This window comes from Merops nubicus, unplaced genomic scaffold (assembly GCF_000691845.1).
Source record: "Merops nubicus isolate BGI_N331 unplaced genomic scaffold, ASM69184v1 scaffold13894, whole genome shotgun sequence".
NCBI classification, from domain to species: domain Eukaryota; kingdom Metazoa; phylum Chordata; class Aves; order Coraciiformes; family Meropidae; genus Merops; species Merops nubicus.
In genome coordinates this window covers 36,925-57,632 of record NW_008606298.1, presented here as the reverse complement: position 1 = coordinate 57,632, position 20,708 = coordinate 36,925, and the positions used below count along the sequence as shown (strand labels likewise).

The 20,708-nt window shown below is 38.8% G+C and overlaps 1 protein-coding gene across 2 annotated transcripts in view; it reads right to left on the bottom strand.

Annotated features, from left to right (window-relative positions):
* Nucleotides 1-3,279: 3,279 nt before the first annotated feature.
* Nucleotides 3,280-20,708, bottom strand: part of SNX9 (sorting nexin 9) — a 37,755-nt gene continuing 20,326 nt past the window's right edge. For both annotated transcript variants that reach the window (XM_008939604.1, XM_008939605.1), the window contains exons 9-17: nt 19,374-19,504; nt 17,856-17,959; nt 16,824-16,927; nt 14,013-14,090; nt 8,752-8,828; nt 8,088-8,177; nt 6,522-6,636; nt 4,700-4,791; nt 3,280-3,426 (exon numbers count right to left, since the gene is read on the bottom strand). In XM_008939604.1, coding sequence (XP_008937852.1) covers nt 3,379-3,426; nt 4,700-4,791; nt 6,522-6,636; nt 8,088-8,177; nt 8,752-8,828; nt 14,013-14,090; nt 16,824-16,927; nt 17,856-17,959; nt 19,374-19,504 — 839 coding nt within the window. In that variant the 3' untranslated portion in view covers nt 3,280-3,378. The remainder of the gene's footprint in view (nt 3,427-4,699; nt 4,792-6,521; nt 6,637-8,087; nt 8,178-8,751; nt 8,829-14,012; nt 14,091-16,823; nt 16,928-17,855; nt 17,960-19,373; nt 19,505-20,708) is intronic.

Below are 20,708 nucleotides of genomic sequence, written 5' to 3'. Positions count from 1 at the left end.
ACCAACTGTCTGCAGACCCAGACGCAGCTCAGCTTCCCCCAGAGCACGCTCAACATGCCCCAGCGTGAAGCACCACGAGAGGCAGAGGCGGGATGAGGTCGAGGATGAGGCTGCCCGCCCGGGGAGCGTTCTGTGTGCTCCGGCCGGCTGCACACCCTGGGGCCGTGGGGTACTTTTGGCCAAGGCAGACGGGCAGGGTGTCTGGTGCACGTCAACCCTAACCACAGCACAAGAGATGCATTTCTCTCTTTACAAGGCTGTTAGTCTGAATCATTCTGCTGCACTAAACAAGCCTAATTTTGGAAGCAGTATGATTTATATATTATTTAATCAAAATTTATAGAATTCAGTGCATGTTACAGTAACTTTCTCAACTACTTTGTCAGAGAAAAATTTCTCAGTAATGTAAAAATCTCAGTGCTCATGAAAAGTTAGGCCTCTGAAGTTAGGCCAAAAGTTATAATTAAAGAATACTCATTCTAATTGCAGTATACAGTACTCTTCCAAAATCCTACAAAATCCATTGCAACAACAAACTCTGCTACTGCTGCAGTCTAGTCCCACGTGGGATTAACTGCAGACAAGAAGTACAGGGAGCATTCCCCTTTGTATAGCTACATTTTTATTGTTAAAAAGTGAATTTATTAGTTTAGCAGCAATGGAATAAGCAATTAAAATATAAAGTTAAACCCAACAGCTAGGGCATTTGGCATCTTTTACAAAAACAGTTGGATTACGCCAGGGTTTGGCTCACCCTTGAAGAAAAGCGTAAGCCAGGAAACAGTATTAAAGGTTTTTTGGTGCTCCAGAGATTAATCATTCAGCTATGACAAATGAAATTCAGGAGGGCACTGCTCAAGTCTTACTCTAACTTGTTAGTCTTGTTCTATGACTGCATCTTCAGCGTGCAGATTTTCTGTTGCTCCCAACTCACCCAACCTAACTATGCCGCTATTCATGTCCCATTTAAAAAAACAAACACCAAAAACAATCTAATTTCTATTCTGGGTCAACACCACGCCGACACAAAGCCAGGAACACACAGTAGCACTGTACTCTACTACTTATTTGCAGTCAGGAGGATTCCATCAACCACGAGCTGGACTGACCTGAATAATGAGAGCTTACAATGTAGGCGTAGCCTGTGCTGGTTTGCAGTCACTGGCACCATTATACCGTTCAGTTGTGACGCCTGATTTTTGGGAGACACATGGATGCTTTCTGATTTCACATTCAGCTGGCCAGGGTGTATAAAATGATGTAAGTGCCTATAGGGAAGGTGCACCTTATGCTGCACCACCCTGTTGAAAAGCAACATGATGATTTGAAATTAAAAAAAAAAAAAAAAAAAAATAGTCTGGTGGATATACATAAATATTTATTATCATTTTAACTTCATTTTACTAGAAGTCTTCAAACAGTTTCTTTTTTGTCAAAACATTGCATCTCTGACATAGTTGCTACCGTCATAGCTTCCCTGCACTGGGAACATACAGCTTACATTTAAATTCCAAAACAATCCCTTCAAGATAGAGAACCTTCAGCTTCAGTGCATACAAAGCTATTTAAAGATTGGTAAAAAGACCCCTCCCCTTCCCCCTCCCAAATTAAGAGTCTGTTACAAAGATTTCATTACCAAAAAGTGAATATACAAATGCTAAAAAAATGCTGGCTTGAAAAAGTGATTTCAGAATTTACTGTACACATTGTAACAATTTATTATATAAGCTGCTTCTACATGCAAGCGGATCTTACATTTGGTGTAAAACATTTATACACATTCTTTACAATTTGTACATATTTAAACGGCTGTATCAAACAACACTGCACTATGGAATTTTAGAAGCAAACAACTAAAATTGGGAGGAGAAAAAGACAAGGTTTATAAAACGTGAACAAAACCCGTGACACTGAAAAGCATCTAGACTTAGGCTTAGTCTCGTTTGGTTTGGTTTCAGGTTATTCAGACAGACCCAGATTTTCCTTCTAGCACACAGAAGTTAATGCCAATGCAAAACAGAGCAAGGCAACTATTCAACCAGCAGACTGTACCCATCACTTAGAATGGCTTATTGGTAAAATGCCTTTTTTTAAAAAAAAATATCTTTTTTTTTTTTTGCTAAAATGTTTATTTTCTAGACACATTCTAGCAAAAACTGCATTTTGGCTTTCTTGCTTGATGATGGCATGAAACAAATTACTGTAGTTGCTGTCCATTGTCAACAGGCTTGGAGGTGGCTTTTTTTATTTGAGAAGCCCATGCCTTAAACGCTATTTCAGTAGTGTGAAAGTGGACACTGAAGCTTGATAGGAGATTATGATCAAAACACAGTTTGTGAGATAACTAATGATGTTATTCAGTACTTTTATCACCTTTTAGTTTGCATTAAAAGGTAACAAAATATTAACCCAAGCCAATAGTGTAACATACTAATACATGAAGACCTGAGCTTGGCTGGAATCTGGGGACACCATCTAGTTTGGGTTAGATATGGCAGTGTCCCCTCTGCTGAAACACTTCAAATTCTGAGGGGTGAAAGCAAAGCTGGCCCTGTACAGCACCGAGGAACACCAGTGTCTTATGGCATAAAACTGGGGGGGATATCAAAGTGCTGGTATGGAAAACTTTTTCCCACCTTCCTGAATGGCTCACTCCTTGTTTGTACATTGTCTTCTTACACAGTGCTTAGCAAGAAAGAAAGAGCCTGCCATAAGCTCTGAGGTGTTGTGCCACAAGTACAAGATTTAGTTAAAAGGAGACAAAAAAAAAAAGGAAGAATGAATGGTATTTATCAGAAGTCATAATGGGAGCAGTATGCCATGGCTGCATATGGGAAGCAAGACTTTAGAACAAAGTGTTCATTCAGGAGATTATCACAAACTTGTACTGGAGACATACATGAATATAATTTCTCCTGTCTACAGAACTGCCAGAGAACTGAATTGAATATAGCGAGTATTAAAGTAATTTTCTCAAGCTTGTCTGCTTTCCCACTTAAAGATATAAATTTGTAGTTCTGATGTTGACAATTTCTGGAAGAACATCCAATAGACGCAAGCTTGCATCAAGTCCATGGCAACTTCTCAGTTTGGTAATTTCGGTCACTGTAACTGACAGCATTACCTAGCTCTATTTTATTTAAATAATGATACAAATGGGAGACCATTCAAGATAAGAGAACCTTATCTTATGACTTAGGCTGATAAAGTAAGATTTTAAATAATTCCTTCCTTCTACAACTGATTTTTGTTGTTGTCGGGCGGTTTTTTTGGTGGTTTTTTTTTGGCTGGCAAAGGCTAACAAATTTTTATTAGCATTGCTGCCAAATCAGAAAAGCACTTCGGAGTTGTTCTGTGTTGTTGACTTCTCCCAGTTCTCTACATGACAGGAAAGCGGCTGAGTGCCTGCCTCAGCTTCTGTGCAATCTGAAACAGAGAAACAGAACACACTTAACATACAGTCACTTTGCAGAAACATGATTGCTGGATAAGAAATTAAACTGATTTTCCCTGCATTTACTGAAAGATTGCAGTTTTTACTGCAGATTTTGTGTATGTAGGACTCTCAAAGTATTCCATCAGGAAGACTTTTGTTCTCATACATACACTTTCTGCCTTGTTCATTCTGGGCTTTCACCACTCAGGTTGTGTTGGAGAAAGTATAGTAGGCAGGGCCATCATGTTAGGTTATCTAGTACTGCACTGCGCAGGAGGGCTAGAGGAACAAAGGCAGAATTTTCATGAATCCACTTCCCTGCTGAAACAAGGGCACACATCAGACCAGAGCTCCTGTGCTCTCCCCACAGCTCTCATGGTAGCCAGCACCCACCATATAAACATGGATTTTGAGAGAGAATTGGTACAAGGAGGCTAGTCTGGCTGCAACCAGAAGAACTGGGATAGACTGGACAAGAGACTGAAAGACGGTAAGGGGAAACCTATGCCTGACCCCACCAGATGTATTAGAGAAACCAAGCAAAGTGACCTCATGGGGGACCTGAAATTCTCATCCACTGAAGATACCTCTGAAGCCCCACTGGCACCTTTTACTGCTGTGAAGGGCAGCCAATTGCTTGCATTACTCCTTTAAGAGACAGAAGCAAAGTTCCAGGACACTCAAACTGTCATGTCTTACTAGTGTATTGACATTACAAAGTTTATTATTTGGTTTAATTTTAAAAACCCACATAGAAAACATGCATAAGAACTATGTTAAATGGCAATTAAGGCTGTAGGTCAAGTGTTCAGAGTTAACATATTTAGTAAGGCACCTGACCCACTCTGGATCCTCCTGCCCCACACTATATATACACACCAGGATTTAAATCACAGAAGCTTCCCTTCGTCCCTTCGTCCTCCCATCCTAAGGGCTGTTTCATTCAAACGACTTATTGATTTATTCACTGCAGCTTTGTAATCTTACTGCTGCCATTTTTAGGGGGGGATATCAAGCTGTCAACAATGTTTCTCAATACTGTTTTTTTAACTCTCATGTTACCTAGTCATGTACGTTGGATAGCATCTATAGGAAAGTATTACTTCAACTCATTCTTTGGGTTTTTAAACATTTTTCTTACATTCTTCAAATATCTGCTCTCTGCATCTCATACAAAAAGATGATTAAGTCCTGTGAGTGTTTCTTGCAGAAGCAGCAGCACAGAACGTGCCAGGAAAGCAACAGTGAAACGCTGCACCTCACCGTTTCATAGAACTGTGCCTGCTGCTCCAGATACAGACGAATGACGCTGTTGTAGTCATAAATCCGGTTACTGTGGAAGTGATTCATCTCGGCTGCAATTAGACCCAGGAGGCAAATTATTTAAGAGAAGTGTTTGTCATTAGGAAGGGTTTGACTCAGTTCAGCTGAATTACTGCACAGCCGCGGTTCCCGTGCCCCCAGGGCCTGCTCTGCCTGTGGCACTCGCCCTGCGGGGGAACTGCGCCTAAAGCTGCCAGAGCGTCGCTGCTAAAGTCCAGCCGCTTCCCGGGTAACGCCAGGCTCTGTTACCATACTCAGGTGTACAAGGATTTCATCAACAATACGAGCAGGATATTCTCCTACTGAGGTAACTGCTCTTTCCTGAAGTATTTTCCAGGAGAATTTGGCTATAAGCCTCGTATTTCCAAGGTTTATAGATACCAAGTTGGAAGCCACAGCTGTAAATACTTAGCTCGAAAAGAAGATACAGCCAGTAGTGCTTCACCTATTTTTAGAATCATAGAATCCTTTAGGTTGGAAGAGACCTCCAAGATCATCAAGTCCAACCATTAAGCCAACACTACTAAGTCCTCTGCTAAAACAGAATCAGAATCTGTCAGGGTTGGAAGGGACCACAAGGATCACTCAGTTCCAACCCCTCTGCCATGAGCAGGGACACCTCCCACTAGATCAGGCTGTCTAGAGCCTCATCCAGCCTGGCCTTAAAGAGCCCCCGGGATGGGGCCTCAACCACCTCCCTGCGCAACCCATTCCAGGGTCTCACCACTCTCATGGTGAAGAACTTCTTCCTTTTGACTGAGGCTGTTTTAGCAGAAACCTAAGAAACAGTATTACTGAATTCATAACACCTTTAACCACTTTCTGCATCTCTTGATCACAGCTTATGGCTACAATAAAAAGTTAGATATATTTTGAGATACCAATAGAGGGAGAAGAAATATTCTAGACTGTAAAAGTCATCCTGGAGGTCTCTTCCATGACTACCACTTACACAGCACAATCCTCCTGCGTCACTGTGGCCAAGAAGGTGGGGAGTTTTCTTGCTTGTTTTTAAAAATTAGTTTTGTATGCCACTCTGACTTTATCCTGAAAAGTAGTGAGTACTCTTGGCTTTAGGTCAGCTAAAAAAATTGTAACTCCCTCAGCAATGAGTAGAGTCCAACTGAAGCCAGTAACAGGATGCACTTAAGGGCTTGACACCCTGCAGGACTGAGCCCTGATGCCTCACTTCCCCAGTTTTTCATGTGCAGTGTGCAACACCTTAAATTTACAACATCTTTAACCTAAAGAGAAAAAATTGATTCAAAGAACATAAAAAAAAATAAATCTTATCCACAAGAACATGAACCTCAACTGGATCATGTCTGACCAAGCCATGAGTCAGAAAAACACTTCTGCACCTGATAGACTGCTTCCTGCACCAAGGTCCATGCTTTTTCTTTAAGACATCATCACTTCAAAATGAAAGAATCAGTTTGGGGTGGTTGCTGTTAGTTGGGTGGGGATTTTTGAGGTCATTTGTGGGTTTTATTACTATTTTTTTTAAACTACATTTCCAAAACATGTCTCTTTTGCAATAGCAATACGAGATTTGAAAGAAAAGAATGTGCAAAATAAGTGCAACTTTAAGAAAATCTAAAGCAGGTCACAAAAAAGCCAACACAAAACAAAACCAAAACCCCCCATACTTAGCTCTTACTATCATTCTTGCTGGACCTAAGATTCTCTTTCAAAGTTTGTTACTTAAAAGATGGCCTTCATAGGTCCACTACATTTCCATTTAACCCAAAATGTGGTTTACCTTGTAGTGCATAAGCCATGGTGCTCACACGTTTCACCATGTTCTGTTTGTCTTGTGGCGTTATTTTACTGGTTGCAACTAATTTATCACTTTCCTTCACTCTTTCTATTGCTCCCTGTTGAAACCAAATGCAGAAAGATTAAGAGAGTAGATTACAAGAGCAGTCAATTTAAAAGGTCTTTATAATAGTCATATAAACTGCCACTGGCCACATTTTGAGCTTGCACACTATATACATATGTATATACATGTACAATGACCAATTCTGCCCTCCTACATTTTCACCCAAAGTTTGTCATTTCACACTCTTGCTCTCAAGAGTCCTAGCAGCTTGCAAAAGTGCCTTCAAACACAGGCATGAACACAGTCACTAGGAAACAGAGTTTGGGTCCTTTTGCCCTTTCTGTATATATCCTTGGGTATTACTGCCTTTACCAATTTCAAAATACAGCTGACCAACACAACAGACATCCAAAAGCCTCGAACTAGTAAATGCTTGCTTCTTTACACATTATACAAGATAAGATCACATAGTATTTTCCAAGAAACAACTCACTGCAATGTGTAACTTTTGATTCAGGAAAATCCTTGTCACAAACAAAACATAAAAAGAAATGCCTCCACTCTCACAATCTGTTTGTGCCAAACAACATTCAAGAGGATCTATTTACACATGTCTTGGCAGTAGGCTTATGTTTCAAGTTTTAAAAACATTTCTTCTCCTTTTATGGTATTTTTCCCCAAGGATTCTGTGGGATATGGGACTCTAAGTGTCCTGAAGAAAGAATACACAAATCTGGTATGGTTTTATCTTTGTTGCTCTCAGAAGTATATTCTTGTTTTATACATTTAACACTTCAAGTGGTTAAAAAAAAAAACAAACACCAAAAAACCACACAAACCCAACCCCATCCCACCCCTTGTATGCTTGTTCAATACTTCAGAATTTTTAGTTTCCTGCTATATGTTATAGCAGGCAAACAAATAAGGAAAGCTCTGGGACAAAATTTTAAAAAGCAGAATGTCCAGAATTAGTTCTATTATTTGAAGGTTTTCATATTACAGAAAATAAAGTGGATGGGTTTTGTTGCCATTTTGTTGTTTCCCTTCCTCCCTCCCTTTCCCCCCCCCCAAAAATAAAAAAAATTAGCCCTATTCTCTATTTTTTAATATTAAGAAACTTCTAGGTAGTGTGTGATTATTTATCAGATATCAGTAAACTAGCCATGTAAGCATATACAATTTTTCCTACAATACTGGTACAGTTTCGTATCAACTACCATATCTAAGACTCAGATACTACAAACTTATACTACTGCTATTCACCATATGGAGATACGAAGTTAACTGGAAGAAAATAATGTAACTATTAGTGGCCTACTATAGCACAAAGTCATGATAGTCTCAAATCTCATGACAAGTTCTAGCTTCCCTCCCCTCTAAGTATTTTTTTATTTTAAAAATCAACACACCAGTTTTCACAGAACCTTTAAGTGTTGATGGAGCTTTTGTTGCTGTAGATCTTTCCTACTACCCAACCATTAAAAGGAAAGGCCTCTCACATACCTTATGAGCTCCTATGATGTCAGGGAAGCAACCAAGAAATCCCTTATATTCATGGTTTGTTTCCATCAAAAAGTGAAGATCTTTCTTTGGCTAATAAACAAAGTAGAAGCGTTAGTAAAAGTATCTGTGGCATATCAACATCACAGAAAAGAAGCTATGATGCCAAAAAACAGTGAGTGGGAAAAAGGGAAGGGATGAATAGGAAAAAAAAAAATTTTTTTTTTTTTTTTTTACTGAAACAGGCACTTGCATGTCAGGGCAATGAAACTCAGCAAAATCTGGATCCTCTGTATGTTTGGGGAATGCAGGGAGAACGTAGAAACCCTGTCCTTGATTAAACCTCATTCTTTGGTATCAGTAATGACAGCAATTCACTGACATCAGGAAAACCCGTTTAAAGAGGAAGTAATAATTTTACTATTTTAGAAGCCAGAATGTGAGCTTTCTGACCCAAGAGAAATAACCTCCCATCACATCTCCCCCTAAGCTGACACAGTGTAAAGTAAGATGAAACTGTATGTAGAAGTACTAGTAGTAATTTCATTTAACAGGTCTGCAACACTAGCGCAGTCACATTTTAACAAAAAAGAAAAAAGTCAGAAATGATCCACACAGGCAATATGTTTGCACCCATTGTGCCAATGCATTTGCGTTATACTCCCACCTGATCTGCCACAAGACTGGCAATTTCTTCATAGGTTTTTCCTGCTTCTGTTATTGCTCCATTGAGATCAGATTCTCCTAAAAGTAAACAGTGTTCAGATTACACTAAGAAACCTGCCTTAATTCAAGACAAATTTCTAAAATAGCTTATCTTACAATAATAAATGTCTAGTCATCATTTCGTAACAAGCAGTAAAAAGGTTAGAAAAATATTAGTCGTTTTTTATACCATTAAAGAAGGAAAACTCTAAAGGTCTTGTAGCAAATGGATGTTAAAGGGACCACGTAAACACTGTTCTACCATAGTACTAGCACTATTCAATTCCACATTTCATTACTACATGTAGTTTAAATACACAGGTATTCCCCCCCGTTCAGGGCAACAGGAAGCCTACCAGAATGGGAGGGACGGGAGAATGACACTAGAAGATAAACTAAGAAAGCTGAAAAAACCTGCTGTTCTGATTTTTAATGAATTATTTTCATACCTGATAAGCAGTAAACTCTCCACAAAGCCCTACAGAGCAGGGATGCTAGCCCTAAGCTCTCCAACAGTCCTGGACTATAAGTGTTAGAAAGTCAGAGAAGCAGACGAAGGCCCAATTAACTTTTTTCCTTGCCAACAGGACTTCTGAACCTTTTGGAGTCACTATTTTCAAGCTCTGTAAGAATTGCTGCTTTTGAGAATGAGTTTCTAGCTTTCATCATCATATGAAACAGGTCAAAGGGCCCCACAAACTACACTTAAAAATACAGACACCACCACACACCCTAAGCTAGACACCACCACAAGCGCTCGTAACACCGTATTACTAGCACAACATGGCTATGTGGGATGAAGATGGAAACAGGCCTTACATTCTTGGTTTGAGTTTTGTTATTTTTTTTTTCATACGACTTCGCCTTTCCAAAACATCACAGGTTCTTTCCATCCTTGTTAGCTTGTCCAAAGCATGTAGTCAACAGTACGGAAAGCAAATTGAGGTAGAGAAAGGGGAAGGTATAATTTGCAGATACTGAATTTTAGTTTAAGAAAAGAAATATTTTTCTCATCCTTTCAGACATGTCTTTATTAGGCAGCAGTTAGTCTTTTATGAACACTTTAATGTCTATAGAATAAAAACAATCAGTGACTTAATTGAAAACTACCAAAAAATTGATCTTGTTAACGATTAATTTGAACATTAAAGCATCTTCCTTTACTACAACATATGTACTAATCTACATTAGAGAATTATTATACAAGATTCCTTTATTGTAGCATGTCCTAAAGGAAACAAGGCAATGACTGAATTTTGCCTCAGTTCTATCAACTGATTCTCACTTTCCATTAGACTGGTGTCATAAAGCCAAAAGCTTTAAGGGAAAGCTACTAATTTTAAGAACTACTAAGTCCAGCAACATAAGCACTGCTAAAGAAATAGTTCTTTTGCTTCTATTTGAGCCTATCTGGATAAAACTGAAATAAAGCCAACATGAAATCCCATTGTGAGACCTAAAGCGTACATAATTCAGAAGATACCTTCACATTGTTGTAAAACAATAAAAAAAATCCCAGGGAGGCTAATTATTTCATTTATGTTTAAATAACTTCATTATTTCAGAATTCCTCATGAAGTAACCTTGAAAAAACTACTGCACAGGCAACTGACTCCTAGCTTTTGGAACAAAACATGTTGTGTTTTTAATTAGAGTCAGAAATCAGCTTGGTCAAGATGCTGCTGTTGATTTCCTAATGTCATAAAAGACTATGAAATTTCCTATCCAGAAAAAGAGAAAGAGAACGTATATTTGAGTAGAACAAGAAAATCCTCCCCTTGATTCAAACTCAAAGGACTGTCATAGATTGGAGCTTCAAACAATCTAGACAAACCCTCCCAACACAGGTTCCCTTGTGTTTGGGGGCAGCAGGGCACAAGGCCACTGTGTCAAAGGCACAGGGTGCATTAAAAGTTTCTACTACTAGTAAAGGCATTCACATTTCCTGCAAAAGCAGGGCTAAAGGGGAGCATATTTAAAAGTTGCTCCAGACAGCAGATCCCAACAGCAGACAGGCTCACAAATGGTAGAAGAATAATGGCAGCTCGTCATGCTGCAGCCTTTCCTTCTACAATCCCTTTTATTTCAGGTAGTGCCTGGGCAGCCTTAAAGAGCCAGATTTCCTCTCTGACCTGCCGCACTCTCCAAGTTCTAACACATGTTACCAGCAGTGTCTTGCCATGGCCAGTCAGTCACTCCCTACGCTCCAGGCCACCTTGTCAGATACCGCATGCAACCCACATGCTCACCCACCAGTGTAACTTGAATTCCACTAGCAGACTGCTCCCAACCACTGCTGTCAGCATGGGTTTTGGTCCTAATTTTATTACTTGGACAGGACAGAGTTCCTAGCATTCTCAGCTTCCGAAGTGATGTGAAGCTGGGAATGGGCTTCTTAACTCAAGCCATGAAAGCTGAGCTGGGTCCCAGTGCAAGCGTGTACCAGGTTCTTTAATCAATGGAAGAGCAGAAACCCCCACATACCACTGACATTTGCAACAAATCAGGGCAGTGTGCATTACATATGCCCCGAGAAAGAGAGAAGGCTTAAAAGCATCAGCTAAAGGTGGTTGTAAAACGACCAGTTAAAACGGCCAGTAACATTCTGGAGATGATTAACCCACCCACAAGGAGAAACTGTTATTTCATAAATTTACAGGCCTACATGTTGTCACAGGGAGATGAAGGAAAACTTAAAACGATGAGGAATCTTTTGGAGATATTTAGCAGAGCATCTCCTCACAGGTTAGCAGCTTGGTAAATGTCAGTGATTATCACCTCCAAAGGAACACACCAGGCATACCAAGGGAACTAACACTCTGTAAAGCCTGGCTGGGGCAGCAGAATTTTGTCAAGAAGTATTTTTGTGTTCTTTCAAAGCACGTTTTAACAGAATCTAGGAGCAGGAAAAATGATCAAGTCTGACGTACTAGGGAACTACATGTAGTAAGTTATGTTATAATGTTCAGCACACAAGCAGCTTGGAAGGCAAGATGTGCACACAGGTAGCAGGTAGGGTAGTGAAACTTGCATGTAGCTTCTTAATAAAATTTCTGAGGGGTGACACAGGAGGATATCTTACTATGGCTGAATGACATGCCACAACCACTCACATTTTCTTAATATAGGAGACTCACCCACATTTGGTGCCACAGAAGAGAAGCCATGCTATTTAAGTCTGCATTAACCTAAGAGCATCGTGTGATGCAATGAGATGGGCGATGAAGTGCCAGGCCACAAGACACTTCCAGGCACATTCCGGAACTGTCCAACAGGCATTTTTGGACCCGGATCATACTTTCAAAGCATGTGTTCTTAAAACTGATCAGAGAGTACATAGGCACATGGCCAAGTTAAATACGAACCTCTCAATGCGTCCCTAGTAGTTTTCAAGGCACTATTCCCTCTGCAAGTACTGGGGAGAGATTGCTAACGTACACTGTGGCTGGCAGCTAACTGAAAGGCTGATGGTGCAGAAAAAAAAAAAAAACTATACCCCATAGTCAGCTTAGTAGAGTGTGCCTTCTTTTAAATATTGAGATCAGGAAAATCATATCCCATCTGTTTAAATTCAGGTAACTACATGAACAGCACACAGGACAAAGTGAGGGCAGCAGTAATAAAGACATTTAAAGCAACATGTGTCCTGCACTTACTTTCTCTTCCTGGGAACTCAAATTAAAAAGCAAAAGAATCCCATATATAACTAATTAAAAAAATACACTGTTGTACCAGTTGTTAAAAAGAGTAAACAATATAGAATCTGGACAAAAGCATGAGTGAGAAGGGCATATTTGTCAGCAAGATACTAGGGTCCAATGAGGTACAACTGGGCAAACAGCAAAGAGAAACATCCTTGCCTTTTTCCCAAGCATCTTGGGATCTATTTTTTCATACCATTTGAAGATGCTGGAAATCAAATTGAAGCTTTCCTTCACAAGGCTGATTTGCAATTTCGCATCCTAGCTTTAACCCATGTTGTTTTTCCCTTTACCCTGGCAAGAGAACATGTATTATAGTTCAAGCAATTTTCAGTCCTTTCTCAAGAATCCTTGCTACAGACTGTAGCTAGGTAGGATTTACAGTCTTCTAACCTGTGCCAAGAGTATGTAAGTATGCAAATCCCCTACCTGGTTCTCACATCTAAAACTACCATTTCAGGCAGTATGCTATACTCCAGTTCTAACTAAGGAGTCATCCTACTGAAGCACAGGACAAAGATGAGAACAAACTACAGGGACTATGTCTATTTCTGATGTTTCCATCAGCACAGAATCCAAGTTTCCAAATTTGCTGTATGTTAGTATGTGGTTTAAAGGGCAAAAAGCCTTAAGAGTACAAAGCAAGGGATAGATAAGTAGTCAGAGCAAGTACTAGTCAGCTAAAAGTCTCAAGACTGAAAGATTTCAGGAAGTCTTTATGCTATAACATTTAAGGTTTTAGAACAGAGCAAATTTTGCTATTTAGAAAAAAACCAACCAACCAACCAACCCCCCACACATTTGACAAGAGAATCCCAGAGAAAATTAACTCAGTAAGCTCCCTCTGGGATATTGAGGAATTATTTTCCATTTATCTGGAAAACATCGTTAGAGCTTAACATATTAAAGCAGGATTTTAAGTTGGGCTTAAAGACTACATTCTAGAACTGTGTGCAACTGATGCCCTCCTGTTCCCTCCCACAGCTTTCATACCTAACACAACAGGCTCTATTTTAGGGCTCTTGAAGGAGCAGGAAAGGTAAAGGACAAGAAAAGGCTACAGTAGCTAACCCTCCAGGCAACATAATAATATACAAACATCTTGTAATAAGTTTTCCATTCTCATGTGAAGCTGTTACTTCGTGAAGTAAAACACACAATAGTTCTGTGACAGGTATTTTCAAGGCATTTTCGCCTCTTTAGTTTGATAGAACAAAAAAAAAAAAAAATTGCTACAGCATGTTTTGTCAGTCAGGTCAGTAACCAGATTATATATTAATGAAATCAAGCTAAACTCCACCTCCAAAAACCCAGAAGTGAAAGAAAACAAGATTGCAGATTAGAATATAAAACCCCCATAACAAGTAACAAGGGGAACAATTTTTTAATTATTTTTCCCCCAAAATCATGTTAACATCTAGAATTCAAAGAGGAAAACATTAAGATCTTTGTCAAAAAAACACAGCACGATGTAACTAATACATCTTTTGTAAGTATAGTACAAATGAAGCTACAGGAGTACCTTGGTATCCACTAGTGCTGAAGACCAGTGCCAAGCTCTGCAATGCTTTTCCTATCTTCTGGTATTCCTTAGGTAGTGCTGAAAGGGGGAAAAAAATAGGGAAAAGAGAAATGGAAGCAAAAAACCATAAGGGTAAGCGAGACTACATCTGCAGCATTTCCAAAACTTGACAGATGTAAAACCTAGTTGTTTTTGACATTTCCTCTAGTGAAGCATTTACAGTGACATTCTTACCCACCCTCCCCTGCTACAGACACTCCAAAACTGGATAAGTCAGTTGCAATCTGGATTCCTGAAAGCCACAAGTTTGGAGAAACAGTATGTGACTGCTATTAAAAAAAGCCTCACTGCAGCTCTAACTCAGTCCTACTATGCATACAGCGAGATTTTTTTTCTCCCCCTCATAAGCAGACTTTATCCTCCTGGGGCTGAGGGGGAAATGCTGCAGTGATATGGAGAACAGGTCTCTGTATTTTAAGAGAGAAGACTATTACACAGACCTATATCTAAACTCTCCTCAAACCGTGGATTTTGTATTTAAAGGCATTAGAAATCATGCTTATCTAGGTATAAAAAATTCATGCAAGTATCTGAATAATAAAATGGGTTTTATAATCATTTTATTGAAAATATATGCATACAGTACTTCCTCACAATGAAGTCAATAAGCTCTGATTTATGAGTGCATTCATTAACACTTTGAGTATGACCACCTCAGAGGCCTAAAAAGGAATCTGAAAAGCAAGTTTTTATAAGCTACCTATGCTAGCAGGAAAAAAAAAAAAGTAGACCTGCTTTTTGTTGTCACATGTTTGTACTCAGAGCGTACACAGTCTAGATAAACGCTAGGATTTTTAGTTGCTCTAACATCCTGCTCAATCTGATTTTCAGAGAAACACCTTTCTGTAATAAAATACAACACAAAACTAAAAACCACGAACACCCAAACCACAATTGTATTGATCATCTTCAATCAAGTTCTAGCTCAGAAGTTAAGATTTATGACAACTGGTATTTCTTATGCAACAGGTACCACTCAGAGTACTAGAGTTCCATCATCAGCCATTAACTGCCTACTGAATCCTCAGTGGAATCTTCAGTGAAGAATGTTTGGTTTCTTATCACTTACTTGCATTTAAGTTTCCACTGTCAGTAATTTTAAATATGATAGAATGGAATGGTATTGCTCAGGAAGTGCCAAAAATACTTCTGACTAGGAGCTGGGACTAGAGCTGATAGGGAGCTTAAAACCTAAGAGACTACTGAAATTCTTCAGTTTTGCATGTCTCAATTTACCAGTCTCCTTTTTCTATTCAGTATGAATGTCTGGAAAGCTAAAAGTTAAAATTTTCAAGATAATCACATCTGACTTACTGCATTTATGCTAACTAATTAACAGCTGTAAGTATTAGAAGAGTCATTCAATACCTAACGCACTAGTGTCTTAAGTTTAGTGAAATTTTAGCAGGGAACAAAATAGTGAATTTCTGCTGTAAGCCCAAGGGCTGGCTGCGACTTAACTACAGTGGTGTTGATCACTGCTTCTATAACTGCAAAGCAATGCTGTTTTTCTGGTCTCATCTGAGTGACCTTATTCCTTCCCCTGCCTTCTGCCTCCCCCTTGGTATCATTTCCCAGTGAAGGGAGATCTGTACAGTGCTAGAGCTGTGTCCTGTGTTAGGCTACTTCTGACCAGCAGGAAGGTCAGTGACACATAGAAGGAAACCCCCTTATTCAAAGTGTGGAAACATAGATAACTTAAGAGGTCACTTCCTACAGAGAAGGTGGTCTAATGTCATCACTACCAGAAGAGACTGGGTTTCTATAGCTTCCCATTCCCTCTGGTGAGCCCCACATGCTCAGCTGCAGTGTGAGATTAGAAAGCGGCAAAGATTTAACTCAGGAGATGTACTTACTCCCAAGTCTGGGGACAATGTGAGTATTTGTGGAAGTTAAAAAGAGGAGGGGAAAAAAAAGGAAAGAAAAAAATGGAGGAGATTTGAGGAGATTTGTGTGATAAGTCTTTGGTTGCCAGACACTACAGCCTGCCCTGAAGTGTTTCTTAATATGATCCTCAGCTGTAGTACCTGCTTCCTTTCAAAAGCTGCCTTGTGGTGGCCACAAACACTGAACACTGCTGTGGACTAGGAAATTAGTGCCCAGGCAGAGTCATAGGGACTTGGTGTGAAGTTCTGCAACCCTAAATATCTGTGGGAAGGAAGAGACAAGATAGGAGAAAAAGAATTGGGCTAAAGATTAAGTTAGAATCAAGCTGGTTTTTTTTTGGTTTTGGTTGGTTTTTTTTTTTTTTTGTTTTTGTTTTTTTTTTAAAGTCATTGCATCTTTAAATCACTCCTCCTGGCATGCAAGAATCTTAAATAAGGGGTTAATAAAAAGCAGTCATTTATGATTTCATCAAATAGAGAGGTCTACTTTGCCCATGTCACTAAAATGCAGATAAATGACAAATATATGAGAAGAGGTCCAACAAGGGCTTTAGAGGGATTACTGGAATTATTTAACTTTTCATATTTTTAAACCTATGGGCAGGGACCAGATATTTCTGTTATGAGAGAAAGAAAGCAAAAAAAAATAACCAAAACCACAAAAAAAACTTGCACAATTTATATTCTCAGACACTGAAAGCAGCCGGAATACCATACAATTTTCATGATAATTTAGGATTTCCTTTAGTTTTAAGATGTGCCTTGAACTACAAACAGCAAAAACAACAACAACACAACTCTGAAACAACCCACACAGAAATAAAGTAACACAGAAGTGACTGCTGAGTTCAGAAGGGACACTTACGCCCTGTACACCTCTTCCAGTGCTCTTGTCCTACTGTCAGCAGCTCTTTAACTCCATCATCCATTGCTTTGGTGAACCTACCCACTGCATCACATTTTTGTTCTCTGTGACATTTGGAAAAAGTAAAAACAAAGTGAAGTTTAACAGATGTGTTATGCTAACTTTAAATGCAATACTGAAATGTCTACTATTCTCAACTTGGTTTTAAAAAAAAAAAAAAAAGGGAAATAAATGAATTCCTTGAAATCTCTGCCACTTCACTGAGGTCATAATTTCCCTCTTTAGATACAGACATTTTTCATTCTATTTTTCTCCCTCTGTTAAACACATGGTACCTGACTACCATTCTTACTGTAGTTAGTTACATTCAAAAAAATGCTAAGCTTCTAGCTCAACATCCTCCCCGATGATATCAAATGCTAACAGAACAGCAAAATCTGACGTGAGGAAAATGGATTCATAGAGCAGTTAACATAAACAGAAGGGCCTGACATTGACAGGAAATTAAATGTTGGAGTAACAAAAGCTGCAAAATTCATACAACAATGAACAAATATAAAGAAAATAAATGTTCTGGATATTTTAATAAAAGTCTAAAATAGATGAATAAAAATTAATACAGCAGTTCTTCTAGGGAAATATATATCTCTATGATTTTATATTATGACAATAGAATTGTGTTCAGTTGCTGTATAGGGTGGAGAAAAAAAAAAAAATCAGTGATGCTCAGAAGAGCATTCTGAATTAGTATGTGCCTTTTTACCCCTCTAAGCATGTTTTCATGCAGCTATCAAGGCTCTCCACTAACACAACACTGCATACACAGCCATGCTCTGTGAGCTCTGCAAAAGAAAGCTAAACATGCATTTTCTAACATTCAGTGAGAACTATTCAAAGCAGATCAGATCTTACAAACACTCAGTCAAAGCCTATATGAGACAGCTCTCACAGCAAGGCAACCCTGACTCACCAGAGCCAGAATCTGTTGTATATCCAGATGCATAACATACATGTAAAAAGAAACCAACTTACATTTCTACCATATCCAAGTCAGGAGCTTCTGGTTCCATTGTAGAAAAGATCAGGACTCCTACAGTTTCGTCTTTTTCTGCCTTCCGCTTTCCGGTTTTCCACTCCTTGAGGAAAATAAAAATCAAAAAAGACAAAAAGTTTGACCACCACTGTTCACACATCTTTAAGGGCGTGTACTTAAGCAGCGAATGATATGTTTAGAAGAACAGTTAACCATTAGACTACCCATAATTTATAACCTTTCAAGTTAAAGTTTCAGTGGGGCCAAGGTTTAAGTTCCCACTCCCTCCACCCCCCTCCTCGTGCATTTTGTTTTCTAGATTCTGGGGTCAGCAGCTCAGTCTTGTATATTATCGCACACTATATATATATATTATAGTGTAAGAGCAATTTTAATCTGCTGTTTCTGCACATGTGATAGTGCTGGCACCAGAAGCTACTCAAGAAGATCACAAGACTATTATTGCCATATTAAGCTTCTAGTGGCAACAGATTAAAATTTTAAAATTCTACATAGATTGATATAAACAGAAGAGATGTTGCAATACAAGTTAGATACTAAGAACTGCTGACTAGCAAGCACAATTATAAAACTCTCTCCTGGCTGTCCAGTAGCACCAGTACTGCTACTTACTATGTTAAGCATCACCAAATAATTCTGGTTGGAAGTAACCTCAGGGTTTACCTCAGTCCAACCTCCTACTCAAAAATGGTTGGCTATGACCTTAGTTATTCAAGGCCTTATCCAGTCTGGTGTTAAAAGACCCCAAAGATCACTTAACTTTTTCAGAAAAAAAATTTATGTTTGCTTCTTTTTTTGAGAAGCAAGTTGCACAGTTTTCCTGCTTATTTCCTCATTGGCAGATACCCAAATTAATAACAGAGCTGGAGCTCAGTAATGAAGAAACCATTACTTACTGAGCATGAAGATATTAAAACCCCTCTGAAAAAGAGCATAAGAAAATGCTGGTGAGGGAAATGAGAATAAAAAAGGGCTGGTTATATTAGGTAGGACTGCAGCATAATGCTGTTACAACCTGTTCCAGTGAAAATTTTTTTGAGGGAGGTGGGTGTCTGTCTTTAAATATATAATAGAGGATCAGAGGCATCCTAGATCTGCTACAAAGTAGCTTCTGTTAGGAAAGCAGTACCCATCAGAGGGCCACAGTGAGCATTAAGTCCCACAGAGACAGATCAGGGTAACAGCAGGTAGCATTGTTGTGTACCTTTCTATTCTGCTGGAGGACACAAACTGTCCTTAAAAGACTGGCAACACAGCTACTTAAAAGAGCACATCTCTGTTGGAACAGCATACAGCATATCACACAAGCAACTTTATGCCTTATTTTGATTAATCACGTAAATTAGTTAGCAAAACCAGCAGTCTGCAGCTTGTCACTACTGCCCACAGGGGGGCAGACAAATGAGAAGGCTACAAAGCCGAAATCGGTTTGAAGGGGGATGGTGGGAGGGAGCAATTCCTCAATCTCAGTTCTGCATAGGAGCTTGATTTCCTACCTTTTCATCTCGGAAATTGAGAAATTGCTGGAAAACTTCACTTTCAGAGACAACAGGGTGGCGACACATCCTCGTCATCCAGGCTTGCAGTCTCTCCATCCGCATTTTGATAAATTCTTCTTCGAAGCGCCCTGTTGCACATTGAAGGGTAATTGTTACAGTCACACTCTAGTACTCACATTTTTTAAAAATTTAAACAGAATCTGTAGTTCATCTGGTGAGTTATTAACCACTTAACGACTAACAACTTACATGAAGGAACATTATGCTGACAAATCAGAACAACCTTAAATTACTGTACATTGTTTACTGATGAAGAGTACTCCTCCATTTAAAGACATTCAGGATATACTAAAAAAACATAACAACCACCCACAATTTAAATAATTAAAAAAAATTTATAAACTTCCCAAAAGAAAAATTAGGTATTCAGATGACCCAAGATAGAAGCTAGGCATTGGCTTGGAACACAAGCATTTTGATATAGTCCAACAAATCCTTGGTCAATGTAAGGCTCAAATACATTTGAGAAAAAGGAACTACTTACTCTACAAGTTGTCATGTCCTAGCTAACAAAGTGTTTGAAATTGGACTGTTCAAATAGGAACAGCAGATTTAAAAAGCAGCACCTCCCATAAACATATTTCTATATAAGTAAGTGAATATGTTGGGAAAAAAATTCAAAAAATCTCAATAAATTATATGTATAAATTGGTTAGAATGTAAGAGTGATTTTTTTTTTTTTTGGTAGTTAAGAGATTTTAAGAAACTATACTTAAATAAAGTAACCAAATTTATCTATTGATTTATTTTTAAAACAGTACTGCATCACCACAGTGTATTTACAAGAAACTTTTTTTTTTTTTTTAGTTTTAGCACAAACTGTCTTCTTGAGAGAATCTTTTCCAATCAAAAATAATGCACAATGGGAGACTTCTAAAGCACACAGTGAACAGGATGTCTTTGAAAGGAATGAGAGATCCTTCCATCACCCAACTCTTCTAATTTCCATAGTGGCACAGATAACAAGCCTTAAATGCAGTACTCTTCAACAGAATTCTACTGTACGGTTACTATGGCAGCAGCTCCACATGGTTGAGGTTTTTGTGTTGTTTGGGGGTAGGGTGTTGTTAGTTTGTTATTAAAATTGCTAATATGGAAACTAACAAGATTACCCGGTAAAGAACAACTAGTGAAAAGTGAAGTTTCGGTATTGGGTACATTTCCTTCATATTAGCAAGGGGGACCAACAACAACAACAAAAAAAAAAACATCAACTGCTATGGAAGAGACATTATGTACCTTGTTCTACCCTTATTCTATGCTGAAACCTTC